General features: G+C 40.8%; 1 protein-coding gene across 1 annotated transcript in view; it reads right to left on the bottom strand.

Annotated features, from left to right (window-relative positions):
- Positions 1-5696: 5696 nt before the first annotated feature.
- Positions 5697-18457, bottom strand: part of PRTG (protogenin) — a 101441-nt gene continuing 88680 nt past the window's right edge. The window contains exons 15-21 of the mRNA XM_066589967.1: positions 17305-17475; positions 13479-13661; positions 11997-12002; positions 9615-9729; positions 7128-7293; positions 6483-6587; positions 5697-6385 (exon numbers count right to left, since the gene is read on the bottom strand). Of these exons, the coding sequence (XP_066446064.1) occupies positions 6056-6385; positions 6483-6587; positions 7128-7293; positions 9615-9729; positions 11997-12002; positions 13479-13661; positions 17305-17475 (1076 nt within the window). The 3' untranslated portion in view covers positions 5697-6055. The remainder of the gene's footprint in view (positions 6386-6482; positions 6588-7127; positions 7294-9614; positions 9730-11996; positions 12003-13478; positions 13662-17304; positions 17476-18457) is intronic.

Below are 18457 nucleotides of genomic sequence, written 5' to 3'. Positions count from 1 at the left end.
CGTCTGTATTTATCTCTCTATGCATCTGTATTTATCCATCTATCCGTCTGTAATTATCCGTCTGCATTTATTTGTCTATCCGCCTGCATTTATCCGTCTGCGTCTGCCCGTCTATCCATCCGCGTCTATTCATCTATATGTTTATGTGTATATACACACATATATCTATCTAGCTTTATTTGTCTGTGTGTGTGTATATGGCGGTTTCAGGCGAATGTAATTTTCTTCCCTTATGCGGCCATGATTGTCACGGCCGTATATTGGGACAAAACTAAGCCTATGATTACTGTGGTTTCTCTCTCGTTAATACTTGACCGAGAAAATATAGGACCTCCCCTATGAATACTATGTGCGTGAAAGATCAGGCGGCCGCCGTATTCCCACCATTTATTTTGTTTCTTACAGTTGCTCCTACAGCGGTGTGTGTGTGTTTGTTTGTTTGTTTGTTTGTATGTATGTATGTATGTATGTGTATATATATGATACACACATACGCACATCACAAAGCATTGTTCTTACAAGGCGCACTGCACTGGCAGACACACTCGCATATTTGCCATGCGAGATATTGGTTTGAGTTTCTCGTGCTGATATAGTGCTCACTTGTGTAAAATCAGCCACAGAGAATGAATTTAACATCACCAAAGACATAAAGCTATACATTGCCCTCTATTGTCAGCATGCTGTTATCCTGACCCCCAAGTGTCAATGCATAATGCATCCCAAGTGGCAGCGTGCCCACCCATATCACGTCTTGTATCCAAGCTAGAGGCGATACAACAGGGTCCTAGAACGTCCATGCCCGTCCGTTTCGCATTTTGAATCCAAGCTAGAGGTAGTACAACAGGGTACTAGAGCCTCCATGTCCACCCGTATCACATCTTGTATCCAAGCTAGAGGTAGTACAACAGGGTACTAGAATCTCCATGTCCACCCGTATCACATCTTGTATCCAAGCTAGAGGTGGTACAACGGGATACTAGAGCCTTCATGCCTGCCTGTATCACATCTTGTATCCAAGCTAGAGGTGGTACAACGGGATACTAGAGCCTCCATGCCTGCCTGTATCACATCTTGTATCCAAGCTAGAGGCCGCCCAGCAGTGTACTAGAGCCTGCATGCCTGCCTGTATCACATCTTGTATCCAAGCTAGAGGTAGTAAACAGGGTACTAGAGTATCCATGCCCGCCCATATCACATCTTGTATCCAAGCTAGAGGTGGCCCAACAGGGTACTAGAGCCTCCATGCTCCCCGTATCACATCTTGTATCTAAGCTACAGGTGGTACAACAGGGTACTAGAGACTCCATGCCTCCCCATATCACATCTTGTATTCAAGCTAGAGGCGGTACAACAGGGTCCTAGAGCCTCCATGCTCCCTGTATCACATCTTGTATCTAAGCTACAGGTGGTACAACAGGGTACTAGAGCCTCCATGCCCCCCGTATCACATCTTGTATCTAAGCTACAGGTGGTACAACAGGGTACTAGAGCCTGCATGCCCGCCTATATCACATCTTGTATCCAAGCTAGAGGTGGTACAACAGGGTACTAGAGACTGCATGCCCCCTGTATCACATCTTGTATCCAAGCTAGAGGCGGTACAACAGGACATACATATATACATACAATAAGACCAGCTTTATACAGATGTAAGTGCAGTTGCGCACACTTTTGTGCACTTTTTTGTCTCTCTGAGGGCAGCCGCACATGGGTGTAAGCGTGGAACGTACATGTCCTATGCAGTGTGTAGATATATTACTATACATATTATATGTGTGTGTGTGTATGTATGTGTGTATATATATATTTATATTATATATATATATATATACACACACACACACATGCATACATATATCTATACACACACATCTTGATACATATACGCATAGATAAATGTATATATACATACACTCATACAATACATTGCATGGGGAATATTCCTGTTTTTACCATGTGGAGTGACTACTGTGAGTGATTTTTATGAGTGATTTTTATGAGTGACTGCTATGAGTGACTGCTTTGAGTGACTGCTATGAGTGACTACAGTGAGTGGCTACTGTGAGATTGCAGGGAAGATCTGGAGGCCCTTGGGAAACTCTGGGTGTTCAGAGACCCAGGGAGAAACACTAGCAGATTTTGGTAGACTGCAGGCAGGACTATTCACTGCACTGGATGGGCGGAAGTAGCTTTGTGAGGGCGGAAGTGGTCAGCACAGCAAGGGGTGCTGGGAGATGACCTTCTAGCAGGAGGGGCTGAAGATGTAAACAGAGCATGGAGGTGAAAAATGAAGCCTAGGTAAGTACTACTTCTGAAAAAAACGTTTTATATGTGTTATTTACCACAGGTTGTGCCAGCGGGGCAGATTTACTGGAGAAAAAAAATACAGATTGTAATGACAGAACCCCTTTAACAATGCAACAGTTTATGCTTTGTGGTTACCCCTGCATATCATCTACTTAGCAAGTAACTGACGATCACAAGTTGTGAACAGTTATACACAAATCATCTAACACTATAGGAAGTCTTTATAGTAAAGCTGCTTTCTGTTCACTAAACAAACAGCAAGTCATGACCTAAAAATAAATCTTTGGTTACATGTTTTTCTCTTAGCATATAAAACAATTTGTTCAAAAATAGGCAATCTAATACTGTTATAATAAAGAGCTAATAGCTAAATACTAAAATTGTAACTTGGAGGTTTTTGGACATGACTTTTTAAAGTCTGAGGTAGTTTAAAATGCAGACTGTATTGATCATGCCAAGACAATCACTACTGGTACTACTTGGCAGATGTGCCAACAAGAAAATTGTAGATTTTTTTTTTCTTTGTGGAAAAAATATTTTATACCTTAAAATATAAAGAACAATCTTTGGTATGAAAAAACACAGGTTTTTAAAATTATGTTAAAGTTCCCCAGTCACACACAGAAAAAAGCCATATTATAGGAAATTATTTGTGACAAAGCAGCCTTCAATTTAATGTGAAGACACGTTCTTAGTGAACTGAAAAATCTTACTTCACACAAAATCTGAAAATTCAGATGATAGTGACTACCACCAAACAATCATATACGCAAAAGTCCAGGGAGCTGAGAGTTTGTGTGCCAGTCTATAGGCTCTTTACACCAGAGAGCTAGTTTATTTGTGCCTAAAAACTGACACAAATGGAACAGAATGGTCAAAGGAACGTGAAAACGGAACTAGATAGACACATGATAAGGCTACCTGTCCACAGGTGTTGTGGTATCCCACAGCGGATCTCCGGGACCAGGAGCCGGCAGACGGATCTCCGCTGTCAGCCTATCTGACAGATAGGCTGACCATGGAGAATTGCGGCAATTCGCAGCAATGAATCGCAGTGATTCTCCGCTCGTAGACAGGGGGCCAGCACTTTCCATAGCAACGCTATGAAAAGCTTTGATTCGCAGGCGATTTACCGCCGGCGGAATCACGCCCGTGGACAGGAGCCCTAACTCTGATCACTTTGTCCCCTCCATGAAAGGCCCAGAAACATTTAAAGAAGTAGTGCAGTATAAATAAAAACTTCCGAGGTCTCAGCTTACTAAACTACAGTGCATATGAATGTTAGATGAAGGTAAAATAGATTATCTGAACCCATATCTTAAAGTGGTTTTCCAGGTTTGAACTACTGATAATTTTCAGTATCTTCAGGATAGGTCATCAACAGTCGATCAGTAGGTGTCTGGTGCCAATCAGTTGTCATGGTGTACTGAGCTAGAAGCAGACAGCTTTGTACACTTCGCAATATCCCGGGTTGATACTGTGGGCACTGATTCCATTGAATTAATTAAACTATTACTGAAAATAGGTCATTAATAGTTTAAAGCTGGAAAACCCCTTTAATTATTAGGTGTCAAGTTGCTTATGTACATTAACCCTTTCCAATCCAATTTGTATCCTGATTTTCCTAGGGGGGGGGGGTTACTCTTTTTCTGCCATTATACAACAGCGCTACCTGCTGGCTAAAGCCAGTACTGCATGAGGTGACACGTTGGATAGGCTCAGACAGCAGAGAGGCTGGCAATATACAGTAAGAGAACCCCAACGGACATCTTCCAACATCGGAGCTATACAGCCTTAAATCATAATGTCTTCAGATGTCAGACAGTGGATTGGAAAGGGTTAAATACTTTCTGGCAGATCTACTGGTTTCTGCAATATCAACAAGATAACTTCTATAGGATTTAGCCAAAGTATATGGCAACTTCTCTCCTTCTTCATGGAACTAAAACATATACCTGATCCAACCAAACAGGCACATTAATAGAGAAAAAAGGGTCTTTTACACAAACAGATGATCGTGAATGAACAGTCAATACAACATCTGTTCACACGATCATTGCCCGTGTGAAGGTGCGGACAATCAACTGATGGACTAGCAAATAATCGATACATGCCATCAACCGAAGAATGAGTGTCTACTTGTTGTTTATTGATTGGTGCAGCTCCACACAACCAATGATGGGGCAAGCAAATGTTCATACAAACATTCATGCTCAATCATTGATCCATGTAAAAGGCCCTTTAGCCCATTCAAATTGTTGGCTGGAAGATCGATTGACCTACAATTATTGAATGTCAATGGTAGGCTTTATATATATATATATATCCATAGAATCCCTACTCACAAGGCATCATAGGTGATAGGTAACCTTTCATAGTATAGCTAATGAATTGACCTACTTCATCTCCTTTCAGAATTAAACATGAGCATGATACCCTGTCACATTTGCCCCATATATACATGGGATATAGACACAAAAACACTATTCCCTGAGTCCAGGAAATGAACATGTACATCAATTTAAAAAAGAGGTAGTATAAAACAGGAATTGTAAAGGCAACAGTCCGTAATAGCCAAATAATATGTCATTTTCCAAAAGCTCTGTTTAACACTGGATCAGCAATAAACAGTCTAATTACTGATTTTTCCACCATTTACTGAATAGAGGTGAAAGGTTCACCCTGAGATTCAGCAACACATTTACTTTACATTGTTTAAATAACAAAAGTAATAAAATACATTGACTTGTACCTACATGTAATTTCTACTGTCCACTTGTGGGGATTACTGGTGGATATCCAGTTTACGGATCCCAGCAGCAAGGTTGGCCTGTACCATGGAGGCAATGTCAGTACTGCAACTCGGTTATACAGGCTGTCATATTAATATTGGTAAAAATGTACGCTATAGGTAGATCACTGCTTCAATAAACAGAAAGGTTGGGATTTAATATTCACCAATACAGTTCTAGGAATTCAGGCATCTTATTATCATCCTGAGTGATGTCCTGAAATCCTTGCAGTAAGGCAGCTCTGTATAACGGAGATACTCAAAAGGCACAACTGTTATAAAAGTATCGTACAAGGTAGCGACTGTTAGTATAAGAAAACTGTTCATAAGAAAGCTTGGTCTCCTTCAAGACATTATAATCATATATATATATATATATGTAGATAGATAGATAGAGGTAGTCATTTATTCAATAAGGTAGTGAGAGCTCATTATAACATTATACATTCATAATATGTAAGAAGAGTTTTGGAAGATGCCATATATTTGTATTGCCTTTACAACTCCTTAAGTAACACATTCATCGCACATAAAAAACAATAATAATAAAAAGTAACAAACAAACATTTAGGAAGTACTTTGGATAAAGGTTAAGGGGAGACCAACAAACACAAATGCAGCGAAATGGAGTTCATAATGTGACCAGCTGAGGTAGACATAAATCAAAGAGACTACTTGACGTCCCTTTACAACAAAGACAAATGGCATAAAACCTCGAGAGTTTCGAAGCCATTCACCATCCAGCAAACCAACCTTCAATGTCAACAGATTTACCCAATGTAACATTCGTCAGAAAAGTGATGTATTTGATGGGAGAGACCGGATTTCTCAAGCATTTTTGCTCTGTCATTGTCCTTCGAACAGATACCAATTGCTGGAATATCTAGTGTGAGAGATTTTTTTTTCCTGAAATGTTTAGGGAGTCTGGATCATTTTGGGTGCAGCAGAAGTTCCTCAGGAACAGACATTGGGAGGCTTTCCATTTCTGCTAATGGTAGGATCTTTTCCACATTCTTGAACACTGAATGAGTTGGGTGTGGGCGGTGAGGTACTGATAACAGAGCATAGATGAAATTCATCAGTAGACTCATGGGAATACCGCCCAGAATCGCTGGTTTCATGGCTCTCCTCGCTGTTTCCAGAATGTTCTGTGTCTGCTGCTATGCTATGTCGCATCTGGAAAGTGCCAGGATGACCAGGTGATGTTGGAGACTCATCTTCTCCTCTCAGTATAGTTGTGCCGGGACGATATAAGCAGGAAGACTTAACAATTTTTCTTTTGGACTGTGCAAAAAAAAACCAACAAAAAAAACAACATTAGGGCATTATAGTATATAAATAAATATGGTATGTATTGATCATTGACACCATAACTGCTTACATGTCCCATACTGTCTTTAGCGTTGCAGTTGAAATGCAACCATTTTTTCTTTGTGTGTTTCTTTACAATCGGTCCATATCCATTAATAACAAGATCTGAACCACCCTACAATAAAAAGCAGATACATATTAACATAACTACAAACATAAGCATTTCAGCTGGCAAAAGTTATAACATGCAGTTAGCAAATAGGATCCGTAATATAGACTAGGAGTTCCCAATCAGTAGCTTAGGAACCACATGTGGCTCGTCAGTCCAGCAGTATGGCTTGCCGGGGGAGCCCTTAGTTATGACCACCACATCAAATTTCACACTAAAATATCTGCAGATATTTGCAATTCTATGATTTCTTATTTTCCCAAGTTTAAAGTGGTGCACAAGCTAGAAAAGGATGTGGATCTCTGCTACATACTGTCATAGAACTAACTATACGTTACTGATAGACTGGAAACTATGCCAATCCTAAATTAAATTCTCTACGGATATTCTGCTCTGCACTTGGACAGATTTTGTCAGTCAATAACCCATGTATCAAGGAATTAATAAGTAATTCCCTCATATTCTACTGCGAGTACCTCAAAGTTTTTAGCATTGGGCCAAACTAAAAAGTTATTTCAGTTTTACTATTTTTATGAAGTACTTTACCTTTGTATCTAGGTAGTGATTTAATTGAACAGTAGGGATTAAGGAATCTGCATTTTCTTCAATTTCTTCCATGGTCTTACTTTCTTGAGTCCCGTGAGAAATTAAAGTAGTTGAATGAGGCATTCCATTAGTTCCTTGTTGAGCAATCTTTGCAATGGTTGCCTTCCTGCAGGTCAGAAAATACAACATTTCTTTTTAGGAAACGATCGGATTTTATACGGTGCCTAGCTGGCAGAATACTGCTGTATTCCACCTCTTAAGTTTTTTTTCATCCACTAGCCCAGTTATAACAGTGGTAAATGCTGTAGCCTAGAAGACATTTTTAAAAATAATTTCCCTCTAAAATAAAAAAAGCCTTCCTTCTCCTGACGTCCCTTAACATTCTATTCAGTTACTTCTGAGTTATATTGATCTACAACACTGGTAAAATATACTGAGTGATAACAACTAATAGTCACCATTACAGCCACCATAGATGTTGCCTTTCCGTTTTCCATAGGCTTCCTGCAGATGACCGGGTCGGATCCCACTGCAAGAATTCTATCCACTCTGCTATGTGCCGGCTGCCGGCTCTGCTCTGCTATGTGCTGGCTGCCGGCTCCGCTCTTCTATGTGCCGGTTGCACAGGCCTCCGCGAGGCTCGCGCGGAAATAGGACATGCCATGATTTGTTTACCGCACAAGTTTTCACGCAGTCAAATCGCGGCCGTCTGCATAGGATTGCATTATCTAATTTAATCCTATGGCAGTGGGCATGGGTGGAAATTCTACAGGAAATCCCGCTGCCAAATTTCTGCCCATGTGCAAGAGGCCATAGACTCAGAAATGGCATATACTGTAAGTATGTATTGTAATCCTGCATTGCAATTAATATTGCATTTGACTTGGGTACCATGTAGAGTATCAGGTTAATTTGATTGAAAGATAAATGACTGAATTCAGTATTACAAGACCTAATAGAGCGTGACAACTTTAGGACGTGCGTAGGGGCTTTTCTTTTGAAAATTTTGAAGGAAATAACATTATATATAAAATAAACTACATCAACCATTATTGCGGTAAAAAGACCGATACAGGGTGCCCATCAATTTCTGGAAGTTTGTAAACTTGGATAAAACAACAATAGCATCCTTCTTTTTACAACCTCTAATTGATTTATGCAGTTTTGTTTAATATTATAATACATGTAGGCAACACATGTATTACACAGTTACATTAGAGGAATATACCCCCAATTCAAATTATACATATATGCTGAAAGTTTATTATCTAGTAACATGTTGAAGCTGCTTTTGCCTTCAGAACTACAGCAATTTGTCATAGCATCCACTCACAGGTATGGGAGGACCCAGGATATGCCAAGAGAATATCTCCCACACCATTTCTCCACCACCACCAGCCTGGATTGTTGATACCTGACAGGAAGGTTTCATTGATTCATGCTGCTTCAGCCAAATTCCGACCCTCCCATCAGCATGTTGCAACAAAAATCTGGATTCATCTGACCAGGCAATGTTTTTTAACTGCTCAGTGATCCAATATTTGATCTTTTGCCCACAGGCATCACTTCTTTCTGTTTCTCAATGGCACTCAAACTGGTTATCTGTTATAGCCAATCCGTGCAAAGGAACAATGATTTCTGCATTCAGACATGTTAGTAGGAGCACCAGGATTGTATCTGGATGGAATCTGCTTGACTGTGCCCCACCTGGTCATCATAACAATCCTACCCCGACCCCTTTCATTAGGGAGTTATTTATGTCCACAAGATCCCTTTCAGCTGGATGTTTTACCCTGATCACACCATACTCTATACTCTTCACAACATTACATAAGAAAACTCCATAAAGTTCTCACTTTTTGACATACTGGCTAAAAAAGGTTAAAGGGGTAGTTTATTTGTAAACTATTGATGGCCTATCCTTTGTACAGGTCATCAACAGTAGATCATCAGGGATTCCCTGCCCGGGTCCCTCTCTTAACAGCTGTTCAGTAGTCTAGTGTGCTCATGCACTGATTTCTGAAGGAAACAGACATCTCCATTTCCACGGCATGGTCCAGCTTGCTATTACAGACAAAGTTCACTTCAATAAGAACTTTGTGTGTAACACCAAGTCTTGCCATGGTACTGCTTTTTGCAGAAATCAGCTCAGAGCAGAAGTACATTGGTCCAGGGAACAGCTAAATGGGGAAAATTCCGGGTGGTAGACCTTCACTGACCTACTATTGATGGTGTTATTCTGCAGCGCTCAATAGTTTACAAATGTACAACCCCTTTATGAAACGCTGGTTTACATCAGTTGTCCTGCTTCTGAGTGATTTGCAGTACATTGTACTGCCACTGTAGTCTATAAAAAGCTAACTAGTGAAGCATAAACCTATGCAAAGTACTAATCTAACCAATCTTTACAAGTGGAAGGCAACATTAAAATGAGACAATTCATGATTCCATCCCAATAAAGTCATTTTTTAATACTCGCATACAAACCTGGCTTTGCTACGGTACAGCAATATAAGCACACAAATGAGGATGCAAGTCAACGCAATGCACACTCCCACAATAATCCCCGTAATTGATTTCTGGTCCAGGTGATAAAAGTAATCTGAAAAAAAAACAAAAAACATTAAAAGCCTTAATTATCCTGATGCAAATCAAGCAAAAGTAAAATAATATTGTATATCTTTACAATGTCTCCTTTTTTATTCTGAATCAGTGCAAAGACTGATGACAAACAATTCCCCTTGAAAATGTAATCTTATGGTGGCCATACTCTCTGAACTCTCATTCAGCCAACAGCGATTTCTTCCAACCCACCGTACACATGTATACCTGGTCGAGTGCGCATATTTTATTAATGGATAGAGGAGAACAAACTTCTGTTAGACACTTCTGGCAGTGGCTTATCCACTGTGAAATCAAACAAGCCAGACCTGTCTTTCCCGACATCTATTGTCAAGGGAGAGTCGGGACCACTAAAATCAGTGGCTTCGACTGACATACAACTAATGTACATAACCATTAGGGATGAGCGAGTATACTCGCTAAGGCACTACTCGCTCGAGTAATGTGCCTTAGCCGAGTATCTCCCTGCTCATCCCTAAAGATTCGGGGGCCGCCGCAGCTGACAGGTGAGTTGCGGCAGGGAGTGGGGGAGAGCGGGCGGGAGAGAGGGAGAGAGAGATCTCCCCTCCGTTCCTCCCCGCTCTCCCCCGCAGCTCCCCACCCCGCGGCGGCGCCCGAATCTTTCGGGACGAGCGGGGAGATACTCGGCTAAGGCACATTACTCGAGCGAGTAGTGCCTTAGCGAGTAGAGTATACTCGCTCATCCCGAATAACCATCTTTAGATTTGAAATACTTTTATTTTCTAAATCAGATAATTCTTATTGGATCTTCAGTAAAACATAACAACCATAAACTTCACAATATACAACTGAAGGTTTTACAGTGCATCTTAACATATGGAAAGAAATGCATGTACTTAAAAAAACAAGCACAGCTGATTTAAAGATTCAGGTACATTCCAGTATATATTAGCTAAACACAAACATATGGACCAAAAAGTCTATACAATATGGTAAATTCTGAATACCGATGCCACATATTTAAAATTGTTGTTAACTCTACAATTTTTTTACATGCTCCTTTTTCAGATGTGTCAGGACCCCTATAGTAGTAATAGCATCCAAAGTTACTGATTCTCATTGCTCCACAACAATGCCTTCTTAAGGCTGCCTGTCCACAGGCGGGTTTGAATTCCGTTTCCCGCGATCATCCGGCCGTGGGGAATGCAGTGAAAGCTCTCCATAGCGTTGCTATGGAGAGCGCTTCCCCCCTGTCCACGAGTGGAGAATCCTTGCGATTCTCTGCTCGCGGACGGCCATTCGCAGCATGCTGCGAATTTACCCCGATTGTCCGCGGTCAGCCTATCTATCAGATTGGCTGACAGCAGAGATCCGTCTGCCTGCTCCTGCTCCCGGCCGGCGGTATCCCACGGCGGATCTCCACCTAATGCCCACGGCCAGATTTATGCGGCGGAAACCTGCAGCGTTTCGCCAGAGCTATTGAACCTAATAGCTCAATGCACATGCTGCGAATTCCACCGCCGAATTCGTGAATTTACCCGCGGCATGTCCTATTTGCTGCGGGTATACACACGTGCGACTTCCAACTACAATGGAAGCCGCCCGTCACGCTATACTTCCGCTGTAGCGCCCCGCCCACCGCCAGCCACATCATATGACGCTGCCGGCACGTCATGCGCTGTACTGTGCATGCACACCGGAGCGTCATGCAGGACTTCGCGCAGCGGATCTGGAGGTAAGTATGGGGTCTTTGGGGGGGGGGGGGGGGCGCCATGATGGACTCCGCTACGGTATTCCGCTTGCGGAGCCCGTCATGGTTGTCTGCATAAGGCCTAATGAATGACCACACTGCATCTTCCCTCTGCTAGCTATCAGGGAATGTATAATTCACACCTTCGCTAATAGCATTGATCAAATCTGTAAAGTGTCTATATGACTCACCAGTGAGCATGTCCCTAGAAAAGATGGTAACAGGCAAAGTGAAGCATGACTTGATATAAGGGTAGCTTTCCATTTCTGTGTTTGTACGAACTGTAGAACAGCCTGGCGGCCGCACATAAGGTGTATTGATCTCCACTCTGAGGTCTACTCGACTGCAATCTAATGTTCGTCCGCAATTGGCCTACACTGTCCATAAATATCACCTGTTCCATTTAAACAAAGCTAACCAAGTATCAAATGAAGTGGATTTCAGATGTATTTATTGTAACATTGATTTATGGATTTTCTAGGATATCTGGTTTGGCCCATAACATTCATGCAACACAGAGCAAAATCATCAGTTACCGTAAACTACCATCACCTTCAAACTATGCAAGAGGGAAACCTCAAATTTGCTCAGCTTCTCTTACAATATTCAAAATTTTGATTAAGACGTTCATATCACTATTCTATCCATAACAACCAAAGGCCCTTTTACATGGGATGATTATCATTCTGGTTGTTCAGGCTGCCGCACTCCTGTGAGGTTTTGAACGATAATCATCCCATGTAAAAGTATGCAGAAAGTGAATGACTGGACAAGAATCATCCAGTTGTTCAGTTTTAAGCATTCCTAAAATCCTGAACCATAGTTCAGTGTAAACTGCAGCCGTTTAGTACTGAACAGCCGCTGCTTACAGTGAATGGGGGAGAGCGAGGAGAGAACTCTCCTCCAGCCGCCCCACCTCCCTGCCAGCTGCTCTGTGAGCGATCCAGCGATCCTCACTCCTGTGTAACAGCATCGTTTGTCTGACACTTATTACATGTAAAAGGGCCTTAAGACATACAAGGAAGAGGAGCTTCCTTGATAATTAATAGATAACCATAATTTTAGGCTTTATTCACACAAGCATTTTACGCGGCTAACTTAGCCACATAAAAAAAAATTGTGACCATCTGAAGCATTGGTTTCCAATGTATTCATTCAGATGAGAGGTTTTCAGCCACTTAAAAACATTGCGCCGAAAATAGTAAAACATCCGTGACCGATTTAATACGTAAAAAGATAGGTTTTGCCCTATTTTTTACGGGTGGTACGGTGGTGGGTCCCATAGGCTTCTGTGGGAGCAGAAAAAAAGGGAGGGGGAGGAAGTTTAGCAGCGTTCAACGCTGCAAAAAATTACAGCTGGCTCCATTTAACTATTTGAAGTTATTCTGTAGATTTCTGCCGACCGCGAGATTTCCGTGCTGCATCGCATATTCTCACTAATACGCCGCAGCCACCCAAGTGAATGGTCTGGAATCGATTGTGGCTATTCTTCATTCCCCAGATTTTTAGCTGCGATGCAGGCAGCGTGAAGGCGCAACGATCGCGTGAAAGAGGCCTTATGCTGTGTAAATGTGGTGTTTAAAAATACCATAATTCTGGAAGATTTCTAGGTTGCATATTAAACATCTACACATTCCAAACAGAAGAACAAAACCTGAAAAGTGTATAAAATCAACAAAGCACTGAATAAATTACAAAACTCTGCATCCACTATTGCTCATCTGTAATGTCTTGCAAGGAACTGAACATTCTGTGATATATGATTTAGACTTGCACTTTCATCTCTAAAATAAATCACTGTCATTAATTTGTTTATTTAAGGTACATTACAATGACGGCATTTCCCCTCCATATTGTAAATCAGTACAGTTCTCCTTAGCCTGGGATCATTTGTCTTTGCTGAGCAGAGAACTGCTTTGCAGACATAAAGCCACAGATGCGTGTCTAAAAGAATTTGTGCTTCCAAGCAAATAATAAAACTGTATCACTTTGTTTACTGTAAGTATGTCCAAACTGACCTTGACTGTTCACAGAATTTAACTGCTTGGACTTGATGCTGCTGCGCACGGCCTCCTTGGGTTGAACAGCTAGCTCCACTGCATCTGAGAATGGGCCCTCTCCTACTTCATTGGAAGCTGAGATCTTGACCAGGTAGAGATTTCCAGGTGAAAGATTTTCCAGCAGAGCCATGGTTATCGCCCCTGTGAATTAGCATCAAAATGTACACTTCATTCACAACTTCAAATTTAAATAAGCTTCATTGCTTGTTTTAAGAAAGTTTGCAATTAGACTTCTTGTCCACTGGAGATTAACCGCGGCAGCCACTGCCCAGGAGCAGGAGCCGGCAGATGGATCTCCGCGGTGGGCCTATCTGACGGAGAATTGCGGCAATTCACAGCATGCTGAGATTTGCAGCCCGCGAGCGGAGAATCGCTATGATTCTCCACTCGTGGACAGAGGGGCTGCGCTTTCCATAGCAATGCTATGAAAAGCGTGCATTGTGTTCCCCGCATCTGGATTATCGCCGCGGGGAATGCAATGCAAAAGCACCCGTGAACAGGCAGTCTTACACTATATGTTTATATTGTTCCCTGAGTCTGGATATAAGGACTACAGGCTATATGGAGGTTCTGCTTTTTTTTAACACAGGCAGACAAAGTCCGAGTAGGAGTTACAGATACACAAGTCCTTGAACTCAGATATACACACATGTATACAAAATGACAGAGGAACAGAATCCCTTTGAATGTTTTAATTTTTCAGCTGCTAGTAAAATGATAAAGTACATAGTAGCAAGTAATAGAAATTCCCCTTTAATAATGAGAAGGAGGTGCACACAGTCCCATTTGTGGGCGAATTGAAAACCATTCATAAAGCACACCACAGCACACTAATTCTTGTTCCAAACAGGACATGTTCTGGTGAATAAAAATACCCTATATATGGAACAAGAATCAGAGTACTATGGTCATCTTTATTCATTTATAGCAATGTGGTCAAGCTATACCAACCATGTAATCAACTGGATTAATTAGTATGATGTTAAAAGATTGAGATTCTATTTACTTCAATAATGAACTGTGCATAAATTTCAGCCATTAAAAATCAGGTCACCCTTGAAATTAGTCAATAATTAGCTTGTATTTTTTCCTTATCTTTTTTGTACTTAAAAATGAATGTTTGCTTAACAATAAAGATACGTAGCAAACACTACAGTTATTGTATTATTCTATGGAGCAAAAAGTTCAAGCATTCTCAGGAACTATCCACAAAGTCCCTGCAATCATGTGAATATTTTAAAACACTCACAAGCTATGAGTAATCAAAGGTCACACAGGCTCAAGCTTACATAGACAGACTGATCTTTTGCTGGCCTGAACAGGTAACTAAAATTAGTTGTATTCTAGAGTATAGGCCAGGTCTATATGAAATCTGCAGGTTCTATCTAAAAAAGTCAAATATTCAAAGTAGTACTGAGCAAACTGTAACAGTCGAACTCTGTTTCGAGCTGAACTTTGCTAAAAGTTCAGTTTGGCAAGAACCTGAGCCTTGGGCGGCTCATCTTGGCTGAAGAGGAAGGAAAAAGAAGAAAAGATAAGGAGAAGGAAAAAAAGAAGAGGGAAAAAAAAGATAGAAGGAGGCAGAAAAAAACAAAGAAAGAAGAACAAAGAAGGAAAAAGAAGAAGGAAGAAGAATATTTTCCTTCTTACTTTTTTATTCTTTTTTTCCCATTAACTTTGCCTTAAAAACAACTCAGAAGTACTTAGATACACTGATATAAGAGTATTATACAGGGCTTTTATGCCTCTTGCACAGTGTTATACACACGCTTTAGGAGTAGTGGTGAAGTTTTGGTTTGGTTTGAACTAATTTTGATCGAATCAAACTATTTCCCAAAATTTGGCAAACCAGCAGAACCGAACTTTTCAAAAATTTGCTCATCACTATTTTCAGCTTAAAGGGGAAATCCAGCCAAAAATTATACTCATTGATAAATCTTCAAATACCATATTAATGGAATCTATGAGCTTGGAAAATGAAGAATAATATTACTACAGCCTACAATCATTTGATGGGACACAGAGTATAGGCTCTTGTAAACAGTCTGTAGCCTGAAGAGCAACTTATGGGGATACACAAAAAATGTGATTTTTCCCAGTTCCCTTATTGTATTATGCAGGGCTAACTGCGTTTTAAGTGGACCCTTGTCTAATAAGTTCACACAAGTTCCCTTATGACTCAACTTCCTTCATTCAGCCAGTATACTTTACACTAATAGTATCGCCCCTAATGTTTTTGTCATGCTTTTTGCTGCAGTTTTTAGATATGTTTTTTCTCTAAGTAACATGAATTTTTTCCTGTCATTTCTACCAAAGAACATGAACAAACCCAATGTGCATTTTAAGCATTTCAGTGATGAAAATTTAGGCACTGTACTTTCATTCATATGGTGAATAAAGGGTATTTCTTTCGCCATCTCACGTTCATAGCTATAACAGTCATAGCTGTTTAATTTTTATACTGACTTAACTGCATAAGTTCATGTTTTTTGCAAAATGAACTGTAGTTTTTTTAGGGTGCCATTTTGCCATACACAAAAGTAAGCATTACATTTATATTAACTTTCACTATACATTAAATGCAGAAAGAAGACAATGGCCCCGTTTTTATTTACATTTACTTGTCACTTGCTCATTGCACTGTACAGGTTGTTATTGTATCAGGGGTACCCTGCTAATGTTTATTTAAAATATGTTTATTCTATTGGTTTTTGCACAGTTTTTAGTAACCTCGCCCTTTCTAAATTTTAACTTTTGCTTTTCTTTTTTTTTTTTGCTCAACCTAAATCTCCCGGCATTTATAGATATATCAGTATACACTAGCACTTTGTTCCTTCTGTGAAGTACAAGAATATATATATATTCCCGTTATACGTCCATTAGGTGCCACTTGTGTCCATCTTTTGATGGTTCGGGCGACGAAGAAGTGAATAGCACCTAATAAGCCATTTTTCTATAATTTCATGACTGATGCATAGCCCTAATGATTTAGCCATCAAGTTTTTTTTGGAGCCTGTTTACATCAAAGAAATAAGAAAGTGCTCCATAGGATAGGAACTGTCCAGAGAATTCCCCACGTTATGAGGTGTTAGCTGAGCATGACTCTCTTTGTAGCAGCTGTGTCTTGTCCTTTGTGACATAACCTTTGCTATAGTGTTATAAAACTGTCAGGCTTCTAGATACTTCACAGACTTTCACACTATAAAACACTGATCAAATACCAGTAAAGAGACTGCAAGTCTGATTGACTTTCAGTGAAGTCAGATTTAAGGCTGCTTGTGCATAACTTTTAAATTAAAAAAAGACACGTGTGCAAACCTCCAGAGTGTTTCAGTCCACAGGAGGTCATTAATTCATTAATGAATTCATCGCTGCAGCATTGATGGCTCTTAATGAACTCACATCCTAATGATTTCAAGTAAGATGGTTGAGACCAAGGCCAAGAAAAGTAATAAATATTTAATAATTATGGTAATAAAACTACTTACTAATGAGGCGCTATATATACTTCCATATACTGTGCATAAAATGTCAGAGCAGGAAAAGAACAGTGGTGAATCTCAACACTAAATATGGATCTAAGCGAGTAGCCAGTGAGAAGTCAGCCGCGGTCTGCCTGTCTAAGCGCTCTGCATGAGTGCTAACAACTTGATGTCAGAGCTCATGCATTCATTTAGCCGTCCGTCGCCCCATGTAAATGGGCCATTAGAAAGAGGAAAAGGACTAGAGCAAGTCTAAAAATATCATTAACACATAAACATTAAGAAAGCAGCAAATGAATTACCATCTCTGTGCATGATCTGCCACCCGCTAGCAGCCCAGTCTTTTCTAGAAGCATATAATAATGTGTAACGGGTCACAGCTGACTCCAAATCCTCAGGGGGTTTCCAGGAGACTAAAGCGGTGTTTTCTTCAATCAGTGTCACCTTGACACCCACAGGCGGACTGGTTGGAGCTGCATGAAAAGAAGAATATCCAGCACAACATAAGTATGACTCAATGAAAAACAGGTGGATCAGTTGACGACGGCTCACAGGCTTCTAATGATAATAATAATCTTAATGTGTATAGTGCCAACTTATTCCACAGCGCTTTCAAGCACAGATTACATGCGGTATACAATCAGTTTGAACCCAAGGGGATGGGGTGATATAGGAGGTACCGGGGGAAGGGAGGAGGTGAGGCATAGGGGAACACAGGCAATATGGGAATTACATGTGGAAATCAGTTATTAGGAAGCAAACAGGGTGAGGGAGGTGCAGGGATAGAGGTCATATGTGATAGGCAGGGTGGAAGGTGTGGGGAGCCATGGAAAAGGGGCAGAGGGACTAGGTCAGGAGATTTGGTATGCCTCCCTGAAGAGGTGCGTTTTTAGGGTGCGTCTAAAATTTCTTGCATTGAGGATTGTCCGGATGCCTTTGGGAAGAGCATTCTAGAGGATCGGTGCTGCTCTGGTGAAGTCCTGAAGGCGAGCATGTGAGGTTCATATTAGAGGGGTATTTAGCATGAGTCTGTTAGTACATCGGAGTGTGCAGGCTGGGCGGTGTACTTGGCTTCTACGAAGATATGTCTCTTAAAGACAATACTGGCATATACCCATAGTGCTCTCTTTACTGATAGAGAGATGAAGACAATTCAATTACTTCAAATACTTTCAGTAGCAAATAACAGCATCAGATCACAGATGAGAAAGACAAGTGCTAGTGGTAGGCACACTTCAGATGCATGTTCACTTATACTGACCTTTATATATTAGGAAATTGACATGTGTATGTATATACACTGCATTATTAGGAACAGCAGGCACATTACATCTTGTGATCAGTAACATTGTACCATGTGATGGCCCTGTCACAATCTGCTCTTTGATAATGTGTTGACTTCTCCTCTGTGCAGCCAAAGGCAATATTTGGCAATCATGGGTAAGCATGGTGACT

The sequence above is a fragment of the Eleutherodactylus coqui genome, chromosome 2 (assembly GCF_035609145.1).
Source record: "Eleutherodactylus coqui strain aEleCoq1 chromosome 2, aEleCoq1.hap1, whole genome shotgun sequence".
Lineage (NCBI taxonomy): Eukaryota > Metazoa > Chordata > Amphibia > Anura > Eleutherodactylidae > Eleutherodactylus > Eleutherodactylus coqui.
The sequence above is the reverse complement of the archived record's forward strand: the minus strand, read 5'-3'. Positions and strand labels throughout refer to the sequence as shown.